This window comes from Oreochromis aureus, linkage group 18 (genome assembly GCF_013358895.1).
Source record: "Oreochromis aureus strain Israel breed Guangdong linkage group 18, ZZ_aureus, whole genome shotgun sequence".
In the NCBI taxonomy this organism is placed as follows: Eukaryota; Metazoa; Chordata; class Actinopteri; order Cichliformes; family Cichlidae; genus Oreochromis; species Oreochromis aureus.
In genome coordinates this window covers 29,438,553-29,463,964 of record NC_052959.1, presented here as the reverse complement: position 1 = coordinate 29,463,964, position 25,412 = coordinate 29,438,553, and the positions used below count along the sequence as shown (strand labels likewise).

The window sequence follows — 25,412 nt, the reverse complement described above, 5'->3', positions numbered from 1 at the left end:
ATTTTCCTGCTTTTTCATCCATGCAGCTTTTTATTGCATATTCTTCTTACCCGATTGCTTTTTTATGTGTTTACTCTTCATCCTTTCCCACTGCTTTCCCAATTCTGGTCTGCCTTTTTTCTTGTCCACCATTTTGAAAAGTGCCTACTTGTGACTGCTCATACTTTTGTTTTGCAGTCACAACTGTAAAAAAAAAAGAAAAAAAAAATCACATTTAAGAGAGCTCATTTGAAATTCACACCATGATGTGAGACCTGAGTAGCAAATTTGATGGCAACAAACCTGGGTTACAGTCGATATGTTTCGGGAAAAGTTGAGTCGTTCAGGAACCGTCACAGCAGGAGACCAAATCCATTACTAAGCAAGACAAGTTTGGCTCTGCTTTGAAAAAGCAAATATTTATATCTAATGCCCGGCCATGCACTCAAGTGAGGCAACTGTTGAGTGATTAATAAAAATCACCAGCTTCAAAGAAAGGAATAACGTGACTGCTCGTGAGCTGCAGTGCCCCTCCTCTCCACCCAACCCTCCCACCTCCCTACAAAAATTAATTGCCTCTCGTAAACCCCTCGCAAATTCCATGTCATCATCCACCCACTGATTTTAATTTGAGGAGAAACAGCTTTCACCATCTTATCTACGTTAATGTATTACTTGGTCCCATGTGACTGGGACCGAGATCCCCCCGCGCCCCCAACACCTCCCCCACATCCTCTCTGCTTGTGTCTTAAGAGGATTAGGCGACTCTATATATAAAGCACATTATCTTGTCGTTTGTTGCTGGCCAAGTAAGTGTTATAGATTATGCTGCAGCGGAGGCCTCCGTCGAGATTAACCATGCTGGGAATCTGTTGTGGTGTTCGTAGCTCACCATTGGGCCAGCTGGGATGTGATCGGTAGAGTTGATAGGTCACAGGGCAATAGCTGGAGGATGAATGTGCGTCGGGAAATGGATGTTAAATCACTCTAATGTGGTCCGCTGAGGAGGAGGAAGAAGCATTCAGCTGCGGAGAAGTTAGCCTCGTGTCAGGATGATGTCAGCTTTTAACTAAAAATAAGATAGCTGCCTCTGTGTGAAAGATGGATGTCGATGGATTGGTTATGATGGATTATGTGTTTGTGGTAGAGTTCACAAATGGGAAGATTGTTGTCTGAACTGTTGCAAAATACTTAGAGCATGAAATTTCATTAGTTCTTAGTTGGCCTTAAGCATTAATTGTATCTGCAGATAGACTTAAGTTTTGAAGTTACTTACTTGTTGAAGGTGGCACCTTGTTCTAAAATGTATATAATGCAACATCGATCCATCTTTTCTTGTCCTCATGAAAGCTTTGGAAGCCTTTTTGTACTTCCTACACCGATGCAGAATGCATCAGATATAAAGAAGACTCTTTTAAGACATTTAGATTAGCTCTTAAAAGCCTCATCACTGGCGCTGATAGCACCTTATGTAAGATGTTTGCTCCAGTATGATACCATTAGTGCAGGAAGAAGGTGCTGTTCCACAAGGAGAAAAAACATCTCTGTGACAAGTCTCTTATTCTTGGTTTTACCAGCTAAATTTATGAGTTCAGTTACATTTTCAAAGTAAAAGTGCAGATTCTGCAGATGGTCAGTGTGAAGCTAACCTCCAGTCAATAATAATTTGTCATCGGCGCAGAAACTGTTATTACCGTTAAATAAATATAGTCAGGTAATATGTATTCTGCTCTGACATGAAGTGGAGCATAAAATAGAAATGCTGAAGTAGAGCACAGGTCCCCTGAAACTGCACTCGAAGTGGCTTCAATAAATGTGTTTTCCACCACTGGATACCCTTCCCTGCTGAGTAACAGTATCCCACAGTGATTTCTTTCCACCCACTTCCCCTTTCTTTTCACTCTCTTTCGATCCAAAATGGCTGCTGCATTACGTCAACCTCCCTATGCGGCCAGCTTTCATGCTCCCATTTCCTACAGGTGCTTAGGTGGCGCGTCAGAGCCACAATGGCGGCTCGAGCAGAGTCTTATTGCGTAGCGGGTTTTATTGAGCACCTTTGGCAGCTGTAAGCCCCCCCTGCAGTAAGGGGATTATTCAGTGTTTGGCCGACACATGGTGATCTCAGCACCTCCTGATTGGATTGCAATAATCCCTTTACACAGCCACAAAACCCTATTACTCTGGCATTAGAGAAGGAGAGAGAGGGGCAGGGGGTAGAGGGCAGTTGGGGGGAGGCATCAGATTTGGACACTGTGTGTGTGTCTTCTGTGGGACTGTGTGTCTTTCTGCACCCTATGTTATATACGTGCTTTCTATGTGCATGTGTATCTTCTGTCGTTTTGTGTGTGTATTTGAGTGTTTGCTTAGTGTGTGTAGCTTGTTGACTGCATATGCTGCTTTTGTGTGTCTTTGCAGTGTGTGGGTGAACTATTTTTTGTACATGTGACCTTATGAAAACCTTTATGTGTGGTTTCTACTTTAGATGTGTATGTGCGTTTTCTTTGTGTGCCTTTTGATGGATCGGACCTCCCGCTGTTGATAAGCGGCTGCGTGCAGGTGGAGGGTCGCAGCTTGTGACCTCCTGTTACATCATTGCTGCTTTTAGCAGCTCTGAGACAAATTTAATAGACAGCTGATACTACAAGGAAAGTCTGTGTGTTTCAGTAGGGTTGTGTGTGTGTGAATGCAGTGTCATGTGTAAAGCCTGCTGTTCAACAGTGAGTATTTTGAGCTCACTTAATAAAAACTAACAAGCCTCAACAGGTAGACATTAGCCGTTGATTAGCCTTGTTGGTCTTCAGACAACAATTCTGACGGCTTAAGAACCAAATGGGACAGGCAAAAAAAAAAGAAAGAAAAAAAAGACATTAGCCGTTGAGTAGGCGTGTGCTTGTATGATAAAAATCATATACGTGCATTTGATCTGGACAGTTCTCCATCTTCTTCCGCCGGGTGGACATCTGGTCAGGTCGACTTCCATTTTTAACAAACTCCCCTCATTTTAGCAGAAAGCCATTAGGCCTTTTTTGGAAGCTAATTCTGATTAAGATCAGTCCCATTTGTAACTGCCACCATAAATCACCGCTGGTACCATTTAAAGAACCACACCAGCTCATTCCATTGCCTCATCCATTAAAAAACGAGCCTACCGTCCATATTTTCCGAACATGGGCTGCTCATTTTCAAAGCTGCTTAAAAAACAAAGCTTCACTGTTCACCATCAGATACCATTACCATGACTTTGCCAAGTGTTATGGTCTTATGCCAAAATAATTTGTAGGCAGTTGATCAAAGTCAGTGCCTTCCTTAATTATGAAAACTAATAGGTAATGGCATACACTGCTAAAGATAGGTGCATCTTATAAAGTGAAATAGGACTTTCAATATGCATTTTGGCACTAATACTTTGGTTTAATGGCACCACTAGATAATTATTTGCTTTTATTTTAATGTTCCTGGAGAAAAAAAACACAAAGTTTAATAAAGATTAGAAAAGTGTAGCTTCTAAAATAGAGGATCGTAATTGGTTTAGTTCAGATGGTTCTCATCCTGAGCCAGAAATTTTAAGAATTGCCTTTAAAAAAAATCTGAATTTTAAGACGTGATTACCAAATTGAGCCAAAGTACAATAAAAACAATTGTAATCAAAGATTATTTAAAAAAAAGGGAAACCCTGTAGTGAATGCACCACAGCAAGTTTCATGTATGTAAATCTGTCTCTGATGGGAGCAAATGTATAAGCCTGACTCACCTACTCTCTTTTCCTCCAGTCCTACATGGAAGATCACCTGAAGAATAAGGATCGCCTGGAGAAGGAGTGGGAGGCACTGTGTGCATACCAGGCTGAACCCAACGCGTGCACCATCGGCCTCAAGGATGGCAACGCGAAGAAGAACCGCTCCACTGCTGTTGTAGCATGTAAACAATGAGTTCCTCTTATTCTGTCTTTTCTTACCACTGTGTCTTAAAGGTAGTAGTAGTGTACAATGTACAAGTAGATTTTATAGGAGACTTTAATTCATTTATTGACAAAGTGTGAACATTGCCTTTAGTATCATCAAAATTGGATAATACCGTGTTTTAGTTTCTCTAACATGTTTAAAAACCTAAAAGGTGTTGCAGTTAGGTTGGCAGAAACACAAAAGGAAAAGACCGCATTAATTTATCCTCACTGGTGAAGCACAGAAGCCATCAGTTCTGAGTGGAACCAAAATTCGGCTGTTACACCTCCTGATGTCAGTCCTCCAAACATGGTGGCATTACTCTCAGCACCTCTCAACAACACTCCCCGTATATTCTGAGCTCAGCCTGTATTATCAGAAACCTGGAGCAGATGCAGCTAGCAGAAGGGTTGTAAATTAGTTTTCTATTAAAGCTCTCCTGCACCGACCTCATCAATGATTAAAATTTCTAAGCTTCTGTGGAAATAGCCCATCTAAAAAAGTGCTGTCCCATTCTCTCCACCAGGCCGAGGCTTAATGAAATCCAGGTTGTCAGCAGGGAAAGCAGTTTGTCAGGAATAAATTGTGCTTCCTATTTGAAGCACCACTGGCTTCTTCAAGAAAAAAAAAATTCTGAACTGTTTTGCCGATCACCGGAGGCTTCAGAGGAGTGCTCGCAAGAGTAAAATGCACAAACTCGGAAAGTTTGTCCCTCTTAAAAATTCACAGGATCCCAGATGATTATGGCAGATTCTCTCAAGGCTAAACGGAAGCTCCTCAACATTCAGTTTTAATTTAGTTCTAGAAATCACTAAATGGATGATCTGCCTACCTCACAGCAAACACAACAGTTTCCTATCCAACTCAAATTAACCGATGCTTGCCAGTTACCTCAATGGAAAGACCTTTTTTGTGTTTATATTTTTTATAGCGCCATAATTCTTGATACAATTTCAGCCTAATTGTGTAAAATATGATCAAAAAGTTCTGTCTCTACCTATAAAAAATAAAAAATACCCAATTTTTCCCTTCAAGGTCATCTTCTCGTGCACTTCTGGACTCAGTTCAGTGGGGCTATTATATAGCTAGAGCAGGGGTGTCGAACTCCAGTCCTCGAGAGCCGGTGTCCTGAAACTTTTGCATGTGTCCCTGCTGCAACACACCTGAATAAAATTTGTAGGGTATTAGCAAGACTTCACCGCATGGTAGCAACCCCCAACTCTACTCAAGTAAATTTAAATAAAAGTGTAAGTTTAATTAAAAAAAGTACTTCTAAAACTAACTGTTCATTCACTCTTGAGCTGCTGTAACATAAATCAAATGGCTGAATTGCCACCTCAGCATGCAGTCAAGTTCTATAGACTCTTGCTAATGACCTACTAATTTTATTTAGGTGTGTTGCAGCAGGGACACATGTAATGGTTTCAGGACACCAGCCCTCGAGGACTGGAGTTTGACACCTGTGAGCTAGAGCAAGACATCGACTGAATTTTCTAAAGTGGCAGCCATGCTGACAGCATGCGAGAGTATAATCTTAAAAGGTAGAGCAGCCAAATGTATTAATGTGTTTATTTTGCTCACAGCTCTTAATACGGAGGCACCAGTGCACAGCAAAGTTTCAAAACTTTTGTCTCGAGAGTGTGAAGTGTTGTGTGAATTTGTTAGAGGTGCCCTACAGACACACAGAGAAAGTTAAGAATCAATTAATCAAATCTCTCAGGAAAAGTAAAGAAGAGATTTTCTTAAACAAGTCAACTAGTTTCCTTCTGAGCTCAAAGTAACCTTGTCAAAGCAGAAGGGAATCCACCCTTCATGACATGTTGGCATTGTTACTTCTAATCCAGCATCCTTAACACTTATACAGAGAGAGCCCTCATTATAATGCGTATAGCATGGCCACAGAACACTTACACTGCAAAGACGAAATATGCTGAATTCTTCCATTTTTGTTTCAGATGATCACTCCAGAATCACCTTGAAGGTGGAGAACAGCCAAGGCAACTCTGATTACATCAATGCCAGCCCGATAGTAAGTACCTCCTCTGCATTCTAACTCGGTGCTTCACGCCGCTGCTATGCCAGGCTGCCACAGCCCCCACGGGGCTTCACAGAAACAAAGGCAGCCTACCGTTGTCCAATATAAATTTTGATGCAATGCTTGCTTAGTTTCGGTGGCAGCCTCTCACAATATGTATGTTCTGCACCATGAATATTAATGATTGTTATACAGCAAACACCCCAGGTGAGTATTTGCTCTGGGGAGGTGTGGGAAAGGACATGCGCGCAGCTCTTGATTCGCTTCTCATTTGTGGAAACAAAATTGATCCGTAGGGTCCTGGGAAACTATTGTTTGTGACCTTGGGTTATGCTAATTTGACACTACTTCGTGTTTACTGTTACAGTGTGCCTGCCTTACTGGGGTCTTTTTCTTTTTGGCACGGTACAGATTTAAACAGCCTGTAGGAAGGAGAAGGGGTAAGAAAGAGCCATATGAATTCAGTAAGTGAGTGTATCAATTTGGAAACCAGTGTTGAGTAGTAGGTTTACGTTTCCCTCGAGGCAGATACAGTGGTATTCCATTAAAAGCAACAGAAACGCTATGCATTTCAAATCTGGGCGTTACACCAAAACGTGGCTCTGTGTGTGCGATTGTGTGTGCGCAGGCGAGAGCATGTGAGAGAAGGAATCAAAACTATACAGGAACAAAAGAGCAACCTTGTCTAATGTTGCAGGCACACAAATGCGAAAATGGAAGCAACACACGTACCCACACATACGCATACTCGCTAAAAAACACGCAGTGCACCATGCTGAAACCAAAAAGAACACACAACCTAAAAAACTAACAACACACACATACACAGACACACACGCCCCGGTGACATAGACGATTTGATTGCAAACAACCACGCAGACATACAAAAGCAGACGCTCACGCAGGAACACAGATGCATTATCACCTTGCATAGTATTAGTACTATGTAAGAACAAAGTACTCAGTGAGTTTATTTAAAGAATAACGTCTTCTGATAATTTTCTACCATATCAGTCTCTCTGTCTGGAGGTAGATGAGCAGGGACGTTTGCAATGTTGTTCAGCAGCTTGTAAAACAAAATCTTTCTGGCTTCCTGGTCAAAGAACAGAAAGGTAGGCCAGCATGGTGAGGTTTTCTTTGGCAATTATGTCATTTCCTTTTGCCATATTGAGGAAACTTGTTAGCTCTGCTCCCATCCAGACAGAAATATGAACTTAATTCAAGCTTTTTGTCACTTTTGAACACTAGAGTGTAGGCTTAGGGGCTGTGGTCACAGCAGGTTTTGCACTTGCAGCCTCTATTTTGTGCACAAAGGCTTCAGGTACAAACTGGCCAACACAGTTAAAAATTCTCGGATTTTTCAAATACTGCAAAGCTCATCAATGATTTCTGTCTTACCAACCAAGCCAAACACAGATGGGACAACACAGTAAATAATGCTATAGGAGAACTTTGAAACTTGACCTTGAAGATGATTTTTGTAACCTAGCAACAATAGGTGCCTGTGAGAAGTGATCTAAAACTGAGTTCATATATGCTTGCAACATTAAAAAAATCCATCCCAATGGTGTCCATGCAAGGTGCTTCTCCTTCCATCAAGAGTAACTGAAGCACCGTGACACAATTGTATGGTGTTGTCCCGAAAAAATAAAATGCTGCACATTCCCACCAAAACAATTATCTGTATGTTAGAGTAGCTGTTTTCTGCCAACTGTCTGATCAATGTAAGGTTGATCCATATGTTCTGATTCGACATCATTTACATGATTGAATTAGGTGAGTTGTAATGGGGTTTGAATTGGCTCTGCTATGAGTAAGTTTATTGCATAATGCAGCCGTTGGTCAGTCTGGTTTCAATGCCTTGTGACTTCTTCCTTAACTTCAATGTGGAGGATCAAGGATTACCATTTTACATGATGCAGTTTGGACATATCAGGTCGCTAAACTCACTTTTTTTTAGCTCTTTGAGTTTGGCATAACTACAAGTTACGCCAACGTGGCAATTCACTAATTAAGCAACAAAAGCTGAACATTTAATTCTGTCTTTTTACAAGTTTGAATGTGGAATGCAAACTATATTATTGCCATCTTATGTTTTAAAAGAAAAGCAGAAGGATCACAAACTTCTTAGGAACTTTTTTATTGGTTATCCTATATTTGTTAATCAGAGTTTTACAAATGCCCAACTTTGTGTGGCCCAAAGTCCAACGCACACATGTAATCAGTCACTCAGTTGCACAAAGTTACTCAGAAACACGATCAATCGCTCAGTTCCTCCTTTAACACACAAACACCGTTAGTCTGAAACAGACTCAATAGTTTCCTTGCAGACTCAATCAAACGCACACACTTTCTAAGACATAATCAATCACTCACGTATTACTCAGACACACACACACTTATTTTGGTGCATGTCGTGTGCAGATAACACTGACTTTAAATCAGCCTCACAGTGTTTATTGGCAGTCCGGTTGAAGTTTTTGATTAAGGTTTTAAAAGAGTTGCACTGAAGAAAATTAAAGCAAATATTGCATTTTGTTTCCACTCTCTTCGACATCAGTGCGTTAATGCATCATGGTGTAGCACAGGCTGTCTGTCCTGAAACGCTACCCAGCAAACAGTGCTGCCAATTTCACTGAAAAGAACTTTTGCATGTCCAAACGACCTCAGTTAAAAGAAATAACCCAGGAAAAACCAAGGATCTAACACCTTATGAGAAACTAAAACAGGAAACACAAGTTTCCAACGCAAGTTTGCTTGTTAGCTTAGTCAAGTATGGTCACACTTCACCACCAATGTAGATTAGCTTCACCTGTGATAAATAAAATATTTTCAATTTATGGTTCAGTGGGAAGTCTACATCGTAACCTGCGACGTAACCGCAAACCCCTCTGAACCCTTCAACAGAAGTGTAAGTCAGGCGTTATGGGTCTGGACTGCAGCATACTCGATTACCAGCCAAACTCACTGACAAGACAACTTGCATGTTAGTATGCTTCAAAATGTAAAGTAAGGAGAAAAAGTGGTTAAAAAAAAGGAGCAGGATCAAAGATTTTGACTTGTTATGAACACAAGTCACGACATAGAAGTTTTAAAAAGGATCTGCGCATGCTAACGATGAGTTTTGTCTCAGTGATAGAAGCTTTATAATTATCATTTCCTAAAATAGACTCACAATTACAACTAATAGCTGGCAGCCAGCATTTTAACCCCAGATGGAATCAACACACAGACACACACCAACACACACACAGAGGTGTCAGATTGTAGTAACATCATCAGACTAATCAGACAGTGACAAACACACACAGAATTTGACTCCTTCCTTCCACAGAAAAGACAAAAACCCAATAACAGGGATAATTACGCACGTCACATCCTCCACTTTTTTCCCTCATTAACAGGAGTGTGTGTGAAAGAGAGAAAGACAGTTGTCCTTTCGCAATGTCACTAATGGTGGGGTTTAATTCTGGATACACTTTGAGATGTCAGGAAGCATTGTGTCTCCGCAAAGAAAGGGAGGGTGGAGAAAGAAATAAAACGACAGATGTCAAGAGTAGAGAGCCCTCCTGGTGCGTCTTTCCTTCTCTGCTCATCTTTTCATCTTTATAGTGACTCTGCATTTTCTCCCAGCCTGCTGTATCTTCCCCTACCGTTTCTCATCTTCATCCATCACAAGGTTTCAAACTTTACAATCTCTTTTCTGCCTTACCCGATCCTTTTCTTATAATTTCCCAGATCTTACCACTCTGAATCTTCCAGGTTCTTCTGTTTTTTTCTAAACCAGGCTCTAACACCCTGGTATAGGCAAGGGGAATATTAGTGCTTCATTCAAAGCAGTCACGGATGTGAGTGAAATTCTGAAAACCTCTTATGTGACTGGAAGGCAATAGATTTTAGCTTTTGATGCTCCTAAGACACTCATATTGTGTAATGCTTAGTTCTGCTTACACACATGGGAGGATTTTTCTAAAAACTGGGTATAAATGTCTCTCGCAGACATGAAATAAATATTCAGGTACATGGACAATCAAATTAAATGTTTTCTGTCATTTTGCTACAAGTCCAGCACTGATGTTAAATAATAACCTCGAGAAAAAAACTACCCAAGACTAAAAGAAATATATGTAAATGACTGTCCACATATTTTCTTGGCCTCCAGCTATTTTTTGTCCGTGATGCAGTTCTCGCCGTTTTAATGAGCAAAACTCGCTGCCACCATGTCGCCTTTTCTCTCTCTAGGTAAAATTATTTTAAGTTCATTAGAAGTGCATTATTGTTTGGCATTCATAAAAGGAACAGAGGGCCATTAAAGACAATTTGGTGTACAGAAAAACCCCATAAATTATCTGTCTTCCCTCTGTAATTGCTTCCAGCTAAATTGGTCAGCCAATTATTACATTTACTATACAATTTGCATGGTAATTGGCAGGGTTGTCACTCACTTGCTCGCGAATTCAGCTCACGTTCGTCTCCTGTCTTTTGCTCTCGACGCCTCCGCCACCCTTCTGGAATTTTCATTAAGTTAAGGAGGAAGTCTGAGTTGCTCTGCAGCTGCTCAGCTCCTTCTCCAAGAAGCTTCTAGCCATGAATATCAACACTTTAAACAGGGGGTACATTTTACTAACGCACTTAGATTTGCTCAATTCAAAAGGACTGATGATTTTTCCTTGTGCATGGCGCGTGATGATTTATGTCCCCTCATTAGTTCTTAAAAGTATCTTCAGACGTGTAATGCAGAGATGCAGAGGTGGATTGTGATCAACTAAAAGCAAGCCATTTATTAAGCATGGAACATAAATTACAAAAGAAACTGAAAACTTTAAACTACATTTGTGAGACGTAAGGCTAGGGCACGCTGGGAGACATGAGAGGAAAGTGAGCTGCCACCCCGACAAAGGCAAAAGGAAAGAGAGCAACTATATATATACAAAAGGGTGATTAGAGGAGTGGAGACAACTGGAGAAAATGAGACACGGCTGAACAGAATCATAACAGACGAGTAAAGGAAGCAAAATTCAAGACAATGCACAAGGAACACAAGCTCACCAAAATAAAACAGGAAGTGGAGCTTAATACAAACAAAATTTAACACAGGAGGGAAGAATGCTAAGGGAGGAATAAAGTTAAAACTAGGAACTGAGAATAGAATAGCTTTATTGTCATTGTAACAAATGAAATTAAAGGTGCACACTCCATTAGAAAAACACAAACATAAACACATGCACACACACACACAATAGACACAGACATACTGTCCTGTTGTCCGGATGTATTGCACCCATCCCTAATTGCACAAACAAACTCATGTTATTGCTTTGATGAGTGTGTTTGCTGTTGGATGAAAGCTGTTTGAATCTGTTTGTCCTGGTTTTGAGGAATCTAAACTAAACTAAATACACTAAGTACTACATGAAGTTAATATAAACATTACACAAACCAAGAATCACAATGAACAATTAAATAAGCAACAAAACTCAAGACATGGGGTTTATTTTTATTTTATTTAACCTTTATTTAACCAGGAAGATCCCATTGAAAGAACCTATTTTTCAAGGGAGACCTGGCCAAGTAAAGCAGCAGCAAGTGTCTCACAGTTACAGAAATTACTTAATTAAACACAGGCAGCAACAACACACATGCAAAAATAAATGAAAAAATAAAAAAATAAAAAAAAATAATTAAAATAAATAAATAAATAAATAAAAAATAAAAAAAATAAAGTCAGTAAAATTCAATAAAGTTCAATAAAGTTCAACAACATTCAATAAAATTCAAATAAAAATTTAAAAAATCTGTTAAAATGACAATCAATATAATTGAAACAGTTGCATGTTACGGACTTGGCCTCAAGGATTCTTAGTTTAGACTCCTGTAGGTGTAATGTGTATGTGACCCAGTACTTTTGGCCATATAGTGTATCTGCCAGTTGATAACATAGACATAAAATACTAGAATGAATTAATTACATCAAAACTGGAGCACAAACTTGGGCTCTTACAACAGTTAACTGAACGGCAAATGATAAATAAATGCATAAGGCCATGACCTTAAAGGGACTACAGCTACAAGCATGCTGTAGCCATGTTTATTCTTCTGCAAAGCTGTACATTTTAACAGTCTGCCTGTTATCTTTTGAAGCCAATCTCAAGTTGCTCTATCTAAAGTTTTGGGGACTTCTCCATTGGCTTTATTTTTCTAGACCCAGAAGTTGCTGCTTAGATCAGGATGATGATGATGACAGAAACTAGGATAACGAAAGTTGGACAATATCAATATAGGAATTACCAAAAACAGCCAGGAATGCACAATGATTTGATTTCCTTATTAAACCTATGCAAAACTATTGGTTTCACTTCACAATTAAGTGAAAAAATACACTTAATGTAACAATTGGAACAGTTGTCATTCCCTTTGATTGGAATGAACTTTGCAAATGTCTGTTATGCTGTAGACAGGGGTTGTCATGTCCTGCAGGTTTTAGATAACACCCTGGGTGAACAATGAACAAATGAGTAGTTTTGCCTCTGGAGAACTACAAGACATGTTGAGGAGGTCTGTAGCCATTTGAATGCTGTGTTGGATCAGGTCACATCCAAAACCTGCAGGACACCGGCCCTCGATGTGCTGTAGACTTACAGGATAAGATGACCAAGGTCAGAGTCAATGATTGGAATTTATCCTTTCTTCTCAGGTCTGAGTTGACCTTGCTGTGCTGTTTACTTCCTGAGAACTGTGCAACATTGTTTTTCCAGAAACAAGGGACCAGTGAAGTCAGCTAAACAAAATAATCATGGGCTTATAAATCAAAAAATTTGAGACAGGACAAACATGAATTGTGCCATTCAGAATGAGACATCCTTTATAAATTTACACCCTCTTGTCCTTTTTCCTCTCCCCACAGATGGATCACGATCCCAGGAACCCAGCCTACATTGCCACTCAAGGTCCCCTGCCCTCCACTGTGGCTGATTTCTGGCAGGTAAACACACACACACACACACAAATGCATGCACACACACTCATGAAACAAAAATCAATACAATCTCCTCTCTTAAACAAGAGTTAGCCGATTTTTATTAGTGCAGCGAGTCACACAGGAGACCAGCCATTTCTGTGGATGTCATTATTAATCTTTCCTTCACCATAACACTCACTGGCCTCGCCACCATTGTTTACACACACACACACACACACACACACTGGCCTTCAGTGGGACACATTGTTAATGCAGGGGGTAGCAAACACTTTTCCCACTGTCCCAAATGTTGGATTGGGTTTGAATCTGAGACCAGGAGATCAATAAGTTATTCTGGCCAGTCTTGGTGTTAGGTGTATGTTGAGTGAAGCAGCAGGGAGGTTGGAAGTAAAGGTCCCCTTGTCAAACAAGTTATATCCCCGCTGTATTCTCACTTGGGCAGACCAAGGAGGGGCACAAAGAAAAAGAAATCTCAGGCTTGCATAGAGTCACTACACTACAGAAGTTCCAACTAATCCAATTAATTAAAATATAAAAAGCAGTTCATTTGAAATGAGCTGTTTGATATTCTTTTTTGTTTAGATGTGAAAAATATCCAGAAAAACCAAGAACACAGAATCCAAATATTATTGTCTTGGTTAATTTGGAAATAAATATTATATTATTATTTTCTATTTTCTTAATAAACCTTAGTTTTGTTGCATACTGCGCTCTCGATTGCGTTCGCCAATCATTTTTTGGAAAAGGCTTTAAAAAGTTGTGATTAACACAAATAATTTTGTAGGTACACCGTCGCTTGTTAAACTGCCCATTACCACAGCGAACCTGTTTTGGTTCCCGTCATTCCACTGCTGTTAAAAAGCATGCGTGCTTAGCCAACCCACTCTTTATAAATAGAGACTGAATAAAATAAAAATGTCAAATTTGGCTTCAAGTGAGCAGTCAAGACGAGTGGGAAGTGCGGTAAGATGTGTGTGCACAATGGCACATTTATGATTACACAAAAGTGGAACTAAAATAACTTTAGTTTAACAGTCCAGCAAAGTAAGCAAGCAAACAAAATGCTTGAAACGAGGCAGGAGAGGTGAGAAGTTAGGTGTGTGACTTCCAGCTTGAGTTGAATGGAAATTCAGCTCGTTAGGCGGGTTTCCGTAGTGACAGTGGTGGCGATGTTGAGGTCTTGTCTGGGGGAATGAGAGCCCTATTACACCATTACTCGCCTCCTACCTTCCTTCTTCCTTTCCACTAATCCCCGTCCAGCTCTAAATACTTCTCTTTCAGGGAAGGAGAAGTGTTGGTTGGTATATTGGTCCTGGTCCTCTTTATTCACACTTTACACCAACATTTCTGCAGCGTCCTTCTGTTCCATTTCTGTAGTCCAAATCTTGTTTTTGTCTAGAAATATGTGCATTTTTGAGTGGTACAGAAGGCCGATATAAAAAGAAAGGACAGTCAACTTACCTCTATATCTGCGAGAGTGGTTTTAGGATGGATGCCCTTGACCTGAAAGAAGTGCACATAATGTAGTTCGCATAGGAGTCCCACTCCTTAAAAAAGCAATAGACTTTCTAAATAGATGTGAACGAGAAGCCACAAAACCAATATGGGTGTCTAAGTATCTCCATATCAGTCCGCAGGCCTTAGCCTGTAGCTAAAAAGATCATTTAAAGACTTTATCTAAAAGCCTCAGACGATTCCTGCTGCTCATCATGGATTCATCTCAGGTTCATTAAGTGGCCTCTCTGTGCTTTACAGGCTTCTGTACTCGGGCTTTATTCAGCCTTCATGTTGTGTTGAGGCCCAGTTGACTTAACTAGCATTACTGTGTCTTATCAGATTGCTTAATCAAGAGCCGGCCAAGGTTATTACACAGGAAAAAAGTTTTCCAACATCTTCAGAAAGTTTATGTACACGAAACTTTCTAAAAGAGCACAGCACACCCTTCACTTTTTTTTGTGGAAAAATATGGGTTTAAATAAATGTAGCTTTTTAACAAACCTTGAGTTTTAAAGGAGGGAGCTTTTCCTCCAGGCAGCAGCAGCAGCGGAGTTCACACCCTGTCAGCTGAAGCAAATTAACACAATTTCTCAAAAAGTGCACCGTCACATTTTTAGATCCGTGAGACTAATCACTGAAGCAGCGAGGACTGAGAGGAATAGTGTGGAGAGGCGCAGTAATTCAAAACCCACCGCAATTAACATCTGCTAAATCTTCGGCAAGGTGTGGCAGCGCTCATGACTGAGCGGCAGGTGCGGCCATCTTTATAATCTAACCCGATGATGTGGGAGCGGTATTGTTTTATGGCTTCCATTAACGGCTGACTGTTACCTCTGATCAGCGTTGAATGGATCTCCTGAGCAAGACCACCCTCCGGCTGTGAGAATATGACTGCCAGAAGGAAAAATACGACCACAGGCAGGTCTCAGATGTGGAACGACCCAGCTGGGGGAGGGAACAGCCTGAACTGCTACAGCAATTACTTGTCAGAAAGCTTTACTTCCTTGTAGTTGCTCACAAAAGTTGGAAACAGCAAGCATGTCTCAAACCAAGATTTTTCTTTTTTTCCTCGCTCCCCTGAAACAAACACCTCCCTTTCCAAAATGATAGCTAGAACAAAATTTGAACTAATGATGGACCGATATCCAAGAGAGTGGGTGAGTGAGGACACATGTCAGTGTTACTGTTGGCAGGTTCTGGGAGGTGTTGACAGCTTCACATGAGATCTTGTTCCAAATCAAGCTCTCCACTCCTTCAAGAATATGACTCCTACTCTTAAGAAATGGCTGAACGCTTTACTTTTGATTAAAAAGTTTTCAAAGAACATTAAGTAACGCAGGATATTTGGACTTTTGAGAGAGTTTATCTTAAGTGCTGCAAAAATGAATTAGGAACAATTAAAAACAAAAAACATGAGTTCATTCTTGTCTCTAAAAGCTAAGAGCTACAATCATTTACCTGCCTGTGTATTTTGTTTGCAGATGGTTTGGGAGAATGGCTGTGTGGTCATTGTTATGTTGACACCTCTTGTTGAGAGCGGGGTGAAGCAGTGCTACCATTACTGGCCAGATGAAGGATCCAACCTGTACCACATCTACGAGGTAAAAGATCTGTTATACTGTTCCTTATTTTCTGTCACATATATATTGAATACAAATGTTTGAAACTGAGTCTTGATTTTTGTTGTGAATGAGAGCAAATATCCTCTCACATGTTGTTCAAATCTGCTGTTTGTGAGGGGCAGCCAATCAGAAGAAAGTCTTAAAATGGACATTGAAAGGTGCTAAATTGGCCTGTTTCAGGACCGCATACACCAGTGTATGCTGAACATGATTATTTTGGATGCTACACAGCTAGGCGTTAGACTACAGCAGTTTTATTCCATTAGCATCTGACTCAGTATAGCATGTGTTACATCCATCTCCTACTCAGGGAACTCAGCCCCCCCCCCTAAATATTATGTGACCAGTGTGTATGTGTGTGTGAATGGGTGGATCGATATGAACTTTGACTGGGACCAAATAAAAATAAAAAAGATTATTTATCATAAAAGATTATCTTCTAATAAAATATGAACTTGATTGTGACCAAATAAAAATAAAAGATTAGTTATCATAAAAGATTATCTTCTTGTCAAAATAATTCCATTTGTTCCACTTTATCTCTTCTGGAATTAGTAAGCGCATAAGCCGATCAGAACATTTCTCGACAAATTTCGTGCATGGGGGAATACACGTCTGTTTCCTGCATCCTTCCAGGTGAACCTGGTGTCTGAACACATCTGGTGCGATGACTTCCTGGTTCGTAGCTTCTACTTGAAGAACATGCAGACCAACGAAACGCGGACCGTCACTCAGTTCCATTTCCTGACCTGGCTCAACCAGAACGTGCCGGAGACCAGCCGAACACTACTTGACTTCCGCAGGTAGGGAGCTTCTTCAGAAAGTTTCAGAGAGCTTAAAACAAAACAGCCCACTCTCGTTCCTGGGTCATCTAAGCTGCTGGGTTTGTTTCTAGTCCTCAGGCATCAGGCACACGTGTATAAAGTCATTTGGCCTTTTTTAGTTTTCAGTGCACAAACCTAACAGTAAAAGAAAAGCTGAAAACATCTTGGGGCAAAACACAAAGTCAAAGTGAGTCAAAAACATGGACCAATAACTCTTGCCATTCAGTTTTCTTTCGTACGAGGTGCCATGGTGTTTACAGCAAGACCATCTGTCTTGCTTCAAGGGTAAAGGTTTCCTCTTATGCATCATAAATGGCCATTCACCCTGTGCCAGGGTCCTTTTTGCTGCTATCTATTGACAAAATGGAGAAAAACTAAACAGCCACGAGACGAGGAACTGTGAAAAAGCTGCATTGTTATCCCTCACAGCAATACTACCTACCTTTGAGTTGACCATGGCCTGCACATTGTATGTTTTTTAAACCTATTTTTCTATAGTATAGTATAAAAGACTTCTTTGCATTTTGCTTAAAGAGTTACTTGAAACTGATTTTCATTTGAAATGCATAAAGTACTTAAGCCAGCTTTTAATGTTGATAGAGAAAGCATTGAGGTTTCAGAAGCCATCAAAGAAACTTTTTGGAAGTTCTCTTGAAAGGCGCCTTTGGAGCAAACCCACTTTGATAACAGCATTCATTTCCACAGCAGAGCTGAGAAACACCTTGCATGATATCATTCAGGAAAAATCACCACAGTCCGTTTCTTCCCTCGTCTTTTGCTCCAGTACAACAAAGGCAGCCTACGTTTTCATTTTGTAAGTGTACATAAGAAAAACCAAACTACAGAGCAATGGTAGCGGAACATTTGCTTTTGTGTGCATGCTGTCAGTCTTCTCCACATGTAAATATAACAAGAAACTACGGATGGGAGAAATATTACACAAATAAATGTTTTTGCAGTGCTTTGCTTTTCTTTTTTGTTTGTTCTGCTTGATATGTTGCAGTGCTTGACTTAACTGGAACTCTCACTGATCCTTTTCTTTCATCCTGTGATGAATAGGCTAACTTTCAGGAGCCACACAGCCTTTGACATTGGTTCAACAGCCTCTTCCATTGTCCTTTAGTTTTGGTGTATTTGTTAGTCCATGCAACTTATCTGAAGGTTCTCAGAATTCACGAGTAGGGCATCAGAAGAGCAAAAAAGTCAGAAATCCAACCTTCCAAGCAAATCCTCCAATGCACCTAAATCGCTTTAGCTTCCTTGAATTTTGTATATGCAGTTTTATTACAGTTCAGAAACTGGTCAGGCTGTGCCATATATTAAAATCCAGTAGGTCATATGCGTGATGGTTCTTCTCTGACATTTTATTTAAAACAAAGATAAAGTGAAGGAGTCTAATAGAAGCTCCTGAAGTTGTTTGTTTTCCACCCTCCTCCACCTTCCTGAGCCACAGAGGCTTTGAAAGGCTTTCGTGATTTCCTTACAGCATAATAGCTTCAAACCTCGCACTTCTCCAGGAGTTTTGACTTGTGATCCTGAGATGCAGGCAGAAAAATATCTATATATCCTCTAAACATCCTGGGCGCTTTCCACTCGATAACAGTGTAATTCAAAATGCATTGAGGATACTCTTCCAAAGTGATCCTTTATCTCCGGCGCCTTTATAACTGCTCTCCTCCTTTTCCCCTTCGACCTCTTTTAAACTGATATACTGTATTGCCTATTAGGTGTTAGCCGCCCCGGCCCCTTTTCTCTGATTCACTGTGGATTTTCTCAAGTGATAGACCCCAAGTCAGGTTTATATATAGGCCTGGTGTCTCCATTCTGCTGGCGCACATCAATTAGGTGGGATATCAAGAGTAAGAGTTTGTGGTCACTGCTATTATAAAAGGGTCTGGTGGGCGTCACCATACACCATCAGTTAGGAAATATTGCTTTTACTCACAGGGCAGCTGGGTCAGAACACAATGAAGAAGGCACAGAGGGAGATATTTTTCACTTTTATTACAGCAGATATGGTGCTTTCGTAATAGCAATCTGCCCTTTTCTTTATTTTTTGGTGTTGCCTTTTTTCACCTCGACGATTTGAGGATACCGGCTGAAGTACCTCTCCATCATTTGCGCTTGTGCAGGCATGTTGTTCACTAATCGCACCGGCCTGACTGACCCGAAGCCTTGCTTACAACTCCTCTCTGTCCTTCCCCCCCTGTTTTACCAGCTAACTTGCGGTTGCCAGTGTCATTTTTGTGATGTTGCAGCTAGTAATATAAGCCCAGTTGCATAGTCACAAAAGTGATCATTGGAGACTGTGACTCTACAACCAGGGGGCCTCATGGGCCCTCCCCCCAACCCACCCTTTTACTCCTCTTTTTCCCGGTCTTCTCCTCCTCCCCTTATTTTCTCCTTCTTCATCTCACTCCTCCTCCTCTGTTCTCGCTGTGCCCAGTGACCTGAGATGACCTCTTCCCTTTTTGCTTGCTCATGGTTTGCTTGACTGCCTCCGGTCTCCCCTCCTCTCTCGCCATGCTTCCTTTTCCTCTCTTGGTCGCTTTTGTCTCTCTTGCTCCCGCCCGGTATCTCTCTCCGCCCTCACTTAGCTTTAGTCTGTTTCTTTTTTCCGTGTTGCCTGGTGATTCCTAACTTAGGGTCTAATACTTTGTCCTTATATAAACAATGAATAAAACTTCTGTTGGGTTTTTTTGGGATTGTCCATTCATTCATCGTATGTGCTGGTATCAGATTCTTAAACTAGCAAAACATAACCTTGAATTTATTATACACCACTTTTAAACCACTTTATTATATACTACTACTGGAGTAAATGATGTAAAATAGCCGTCCATCAATTTTCTTCCACTTATCCTATGTGAGGTGCAAATTGGAGATTTACAGTATATTTTGTGGTAGAAGTGTGTGTTTTAACCGAAACTGTGGCCTTTTCCTATATGAGTAGTTTTGTTACCTAATTCTAACAAGTCAGTAAATAAAAATAAAAGTCTAAAATATCATACTAGCCAAACTCCAGTCTACCAGGTCTCAGACCATCAACAAAGGATAACATTTCTTTCCAACCTGCTAATGTGGACTTTGCTGGATCTTCTGCATGCAAAGGGGAACAAACTTTACAATCACTTCTATGAGACTGGGCTCCCTCCATCTAGATCCAGCTGATTACACAGTACAGGCTTTGAGCTTTATAAGTCACTTTCACCTTTGCTTGCTGGTTAGGCTTAGGCACTGAAACTGTATGGTTAGGTTAAGGAAAGGATGAGGGTCTGGATTAAAATGTGCCCCTTTAAACTGAACCCAGTGCATCACAGAACTTGTGCCAAAGACACTTTGTGTGTGAGATGCCAGCTTTTTCAACAACATGCCAGTATTTGACTGAAGTCACTGAAACATATGTATATAGGCTTAGTTGTATCAAATAGGCAGATCTGGGACCAGTTTCATAATGTGGAAATTTGCATGCGCTGTTTACAGGCAGATTGCAAATTGTGGCAGTGTGGCATTTCATGAGTTATTGTCTCTAAAAATACATTTTTAAGTGCTGCAGGGCTGCTGCGTGTCGATGCATGGGTTGTGTAGACATTACTGTGTTTGAAATAATGGGACACACCCAATTAAAAGCATGAGAAAAACATGACCTCATATTGCAAATGTGTTTGATTGGAGAAATGTTGACCTTGTTGTACAATTTTGTTGGTTTGTAGACAACAACAGGATATTTCACAATATCGATCCAAAAATGCTAATGCGTATAAAGAGCGGACATACTCTAAGTCTTTCATTTCTGTCCGTCAGGCTGCCGGTCTGTATCTTTCACCATCTCTCTCTGTCGTCATCCACTCCATCGATTTTTTTTCCGCTCTTTTCTGCGCCTCCCTTTCTGGCTTTTGATCCCCCTCTCCCTATCTGGCTCCCCATCAAGCTAGTATCTCTCTTACGGGGCATTTCCTTTGAATCTCACACCCTGCTATACACCCACGCCCCGACCTCCCACCCCGCCTACTGGAGATCCTCTGCTGGCTGTTTCCATGGTTACATCACTTTTGATTGTCTCTAGTGAGGTCTGACTTTTCAATTTTAGTGGGGCGGTGGATGAAAATGTGAGGGGAATTTTGGTGATCGGCCTTTGTTTTTTTCAAAACTCGAGTTTGTGTAATGTTGCTTGTTGTTTTGCCCTGCAGGAAACACCAGGTAAAACCCACCGCTTACATCATTTGTTTAGCTACAAAGTGACAATTATATAATTATACTTGCTTTTTTTGCCTTCTTTTGACCTCTTGCAATAATAAGATATATACATTTGTAACTCAAATGCAGTAATTTAGGATATGAACAATAAGCAAGACAAATAACTGATCATTAATTTTTACTTTTTACTTCCCACTACACCCTGTTTAAATAAGTGTTTTTAAAGACGGTTATAAATTTTAATAATTAAACATAAATGACCACAAAAACTTCAAGTTCAGGGAAGGAAAAGCATCAAAACTGCACGTTTGAAGCTTCTTTCTCTGACTGGTGATGCATAATGGATTATAAAAAGGCCACACACATACACACAGCGTACCTTCACATAATATGTTTCAGATGAATATTGTTATTTTGAGTTTCACCATAAAATAGAATTAGAGATGATCTCCAGCTGGGATCAAACTCAGCCTTTCTGCTGCGTTCTCAGATGGAAGCTGTGAGTTTGTGCAGATCTGCTCACTGCTGTGTTTTTTGATGAACAAGGTGCAAAGTTGTTGTGTTTTAACCCCAGTCTTTAAAAAAAAAAAAAGAGAGAAGAATGTGGTGTTCCTCATACTGTTGACGTTTTTCATGCATGGGTGACAGCAGCCACAGATTCTCTTCTGTTGTGGAATATTATGATGATTTTCTTTCAGATTATAAATGTCTGTGCGATTTCTCGTGATTGTGTTCAACTATACTGATTTTGAAATGTACGTGAGCATCAGTAAAAAAAAATATGTACTATTTCATACTGCGAATGAAGCATGGCTCTCTGATCTTTTGAAATTTGGTTTAAATTAAACTGTGCACCACATAAGGAACCTCCTCTAACTGCAGCTTAGTGCGAGAAGTAAACAGTAAAGCAGGTTTTGTAACAGCATGTAGATTGTGGTTTTATTACATGAGACTACAAATTATAATAATACAAACCCAGTTCAGAAAAAGTAGGGACATTGTGTAAAATGCAAATAAAAACAGAATGCAATGATTGATTGACATATTTTATTTACAACAGAACATAGAAAACAGATCAAATGCTTAGGTTGTATAAATGTGACATACAAAAATGTCATTCAGAATTTGATGGCAAAAAGATGTGTTAAAAAAGTTGGGACAGCATCCCCGTTTACTTTAATATCAGTCTGTGGACGTCTGGGGCAGGCAGGATAGTTCACCATCTGAATTCTACTTCAAAGCCGTGCTGTTGTAATGATGCAGCATGCAGTTTAACATTGTCTTGCTGAAATATGCAAGGCTGTCCCTGAACAAGACGATGGGTGTTGCTCTAAAACCTGCATATACCTTTGAGCACTGATGGTGCCATTCCAGATGTGCCAGATGCCATTTCCATAGGTACTAATGCGCTCCCGTACAACCAGAGATGCAGACTTTTGAACTGAACCTTTGAAGCTAATAACAAGCCAGATGGTCCCCTCTTCTCTTTAGTCTGGAGGGCATGGCGTCATTGCTTTCCACAGAATTTCAAATTTCAATTCATCTGACCACAGAACAGTTTTCCATTTTGCCTCAGTCCATTTTAAATGGGCTTTACCATTTCTGGATCATGTTCACAGATGGCTTCTTCTTTGCACAGTAGAGTTTTATCCTGCATTTATGGACAGCACAGTGAACTGTCTTCAAAGGCAATCATTTCTGGAAGTGTTCCTGAGACCATGCAGCGATTTGCATGACAGAGTGATGACTGTTTTTAGTGCAGTGCCACCTGAAGGCCGGAAGATCATCAGCATCCAGTATTGATTTTCGGGCTTGCCTTTGAGCACTGACATTTCACCAGATTCTGTTATTCTTTTTCTGATATTGTGCACTGCAGGAAATGAGATATTGAAAGTGCAGGAACATTATTCTTAAATTCTCCCACAATTTGTACATGTAGTGTTTTCTGCAGATTTGCGAACCTCTGCTCATCTTCACTTCTGAGAAACTCTCTCTAAGATGTCTTTTTTATGTTACTGACCTGCTGCCAGTTAACCTAATTAGTTGCAAAATGTTCCTCCAGCTGTTACTTTTAAGTACCACTCACTTGTCCAGCATTTAATTGCCCCATCCCAACTCTTTTGAGATGTGACGCTGCTGCCAAATGTAAAATTATCTGCAAATATTTGTGTCATGTTTATTTACATTTTAAACAACATCGCACCTTTTTTGGAATTAGGGCTCTGTTATTAAATTGTCCGCTATACCATGGTAGGTGGTATGGGACAAATTGGTGAATTTTATGGCAGTGATAGTCATATTGAGTACCAGTTTTGACATGTAAAAACGTGTAAAACATGCTAAAATTAGAAGTAGTTTTGTGCAGGATGTTTTTTCTTATTTTTTGAAGCCCTGATGCACCCGTGCTGACTGTATGTGATGCTGTATCTGTGATATTAATCCTCCAGAATAAGGTGTTATTGTTCTAAAGTAAGGTTAACACTTTCATTTTTTAAGTTTTTTCCTTGCAGGTTTTACTTCATCTATGCATGCAATAACCAAGAGGAAAAGTGTACTTACCTTCATCTTTATTACTATTAGTAAATATGCATTCTATCAGAGAGATAAAACTGAACTGAACCTCAGCTGTGCAATTGCAGCAATGCAACAACACCATTGGCTCCCTTATTTCCCAGTTCAGCTGTTATAAAGCAGATAATTGGCTCCTTAAAGTATTTTTTTCTGTTGATTTCTATGACGGATTTCTTAAGCCGTATCTCTCCCTTTTATCATCTCTGTGTTAACACTAACTTTTTCTTTCTGTCTTGTTTTGTTTACAGGAAAGTTAACAAGTGCTACCGGGGGCGCTCATGTCCTATCATAGTCCACTGCAGGCAAGTATGCTAATAACTAAAGCAGAATGCTTTTTATGGTGGCTTATTCATAGCTTCTATTCAGTGATATCAAATGCATTCTGTTTTCACAGAGACGTGCTGCATTATGCTGGCAAACTCGCAAACAAGCACAGATCTTTTAAAGTTACTGGTTAAATTGTTTTAAAGTTTCTTTTTTCAGAGGATTTAAAACTCAAATTGCCCAGGTCCTTTGTGGTTTCTGACCTCCAGTCCACATCACCATTTAATTTCCCACCAACTGCCATGTCACTTGTCAGCATGTGTGGGACGACAAACATTTTAAATGAGAGATTAGCCAAAAAGTTGTGATTTAATTTGACAAACTGTCCGCGGAGGAGGGTAACTTTTAATTGGAGGCAGTTCAAAGCTTGCAGCTTGCCGGTCAGAGCCAGTGGATGAGAGGGAGAGAGGGTAAATAGAAGTAGGCAGGGTTGCAGCTGTTGTGTTTGCATATGTGTGTGTGTTTTTGCATAATCACATCTGCATACCCCTACCACCTGAGGAAATAACTCAGACCAGTGAGACATAATTAAATCGGTATTTAGCAGAAAAATCTGCCACAGTTTTTTTGTGCAAGCATCCTCAGATGATTGGATTAAAAAGAAAAAAAACTTCAATAACAGATAGCCCTTATGTCTGTCTGCTCACTACTCCACCAAATGATCTATTATTTAATATGGTGCAATGGCTCCACTATGATGAAACTGTACATTTCTCGCTCTAACTGCTAGTCTACACCAGAGTATTAAACCTGCCTTTATGGAGCACCAGCTACAGCAGCTGGAACATCCTGAATTTTCTCGGCTACTTTTATGACACTTACTTATTCTGATGATCAACCAAATCCTTCAATTTGACGTGTGTTTATTGCTTTAGAGGTTTCAAATTTTAAACAGGATTTTTTGGTATGCGACATGCCGGGCCATTGAAATCAACGTAGTTCTATATATATATATATATATATATATATATATATATATATATATATATATATATATATATATATATATATAGCAGCATTTTGCAATAACTGTCATCTCGAGACACTTTACTGTCAAGTTGAAGTCCAGACAACATTAGAGAGAATAGCCAGACAATTAAATCTTCCCCTTGGAGAAAGCACATGGTGACCGTGAGGAGAAAGAACCTCCTTTTAACAGGAAGAGCACAGAGAAAGACAATAAACAACATATAGGACTAAACACACAGGAGAGAGCAGACAAAAGTTATTTCCATGTAGCAGTGGCATACAGGGAGTGCAGAATTATTAGGCAAATGAGTATTTTGTCCACATCATCCTCTTCATGCATGTTGTCTTACTCCAAGCTGTATAGGCTCGAAAGCCTACTACCAATTAAGCATATTAGGTGATGTGCATCTCTGTAATGAGAAGGGTGTGGTCTAATGACATCAACACCCTATATCAGGTGTGCATAATTATTAG

General features: G+C 40.1%; 1 protein-coding gene across 2 annotated transcripts in view; it reads left to right on the top strand.

Annotated features, from left to right (window-relative positions):
• LOC116331658 (receptor-type tyrosine-protein phosphatase N2-like) overlaps nucleotides 1-25,412 on the top strand; it is a 218,263-nt gene that overhangs the window by 175,066 nt on the left and 17,785 nt on the right. For both annotated transcript variants that reach the window (XM_039602794.1, XM_031754416.2), the window contains exons 15-20: nucleotides 3,750-3,897; nucleotides 5,876-5,949; nucleotides 12,860-12,937; nucleotides 15,913-16,032; nucleotides 16,690-16,856; nucleotides 23,894-23,947. In XM_039602794.1, the coding sequence (XP_039458728.1) occupies nucleotides 3,750-3,897; nucleotides 5,876-5,949; nucleotides 12,860-12,937; nucleotides 15,913-16,032; nucleotides 16,690-16,856; nucleotides 23,894-23,947 (641 nt within the window). The remainder of the gene's footprint in view (nucleotides 1-3,749; nucleotides 3,898-5,875; nucleotides 5,950-12,859; nucleotides 12,938-15,912; nucleotides 16,033-16,689; nucleotides 16,857-23,893; nucleotides 23,948-25,412) is intronic.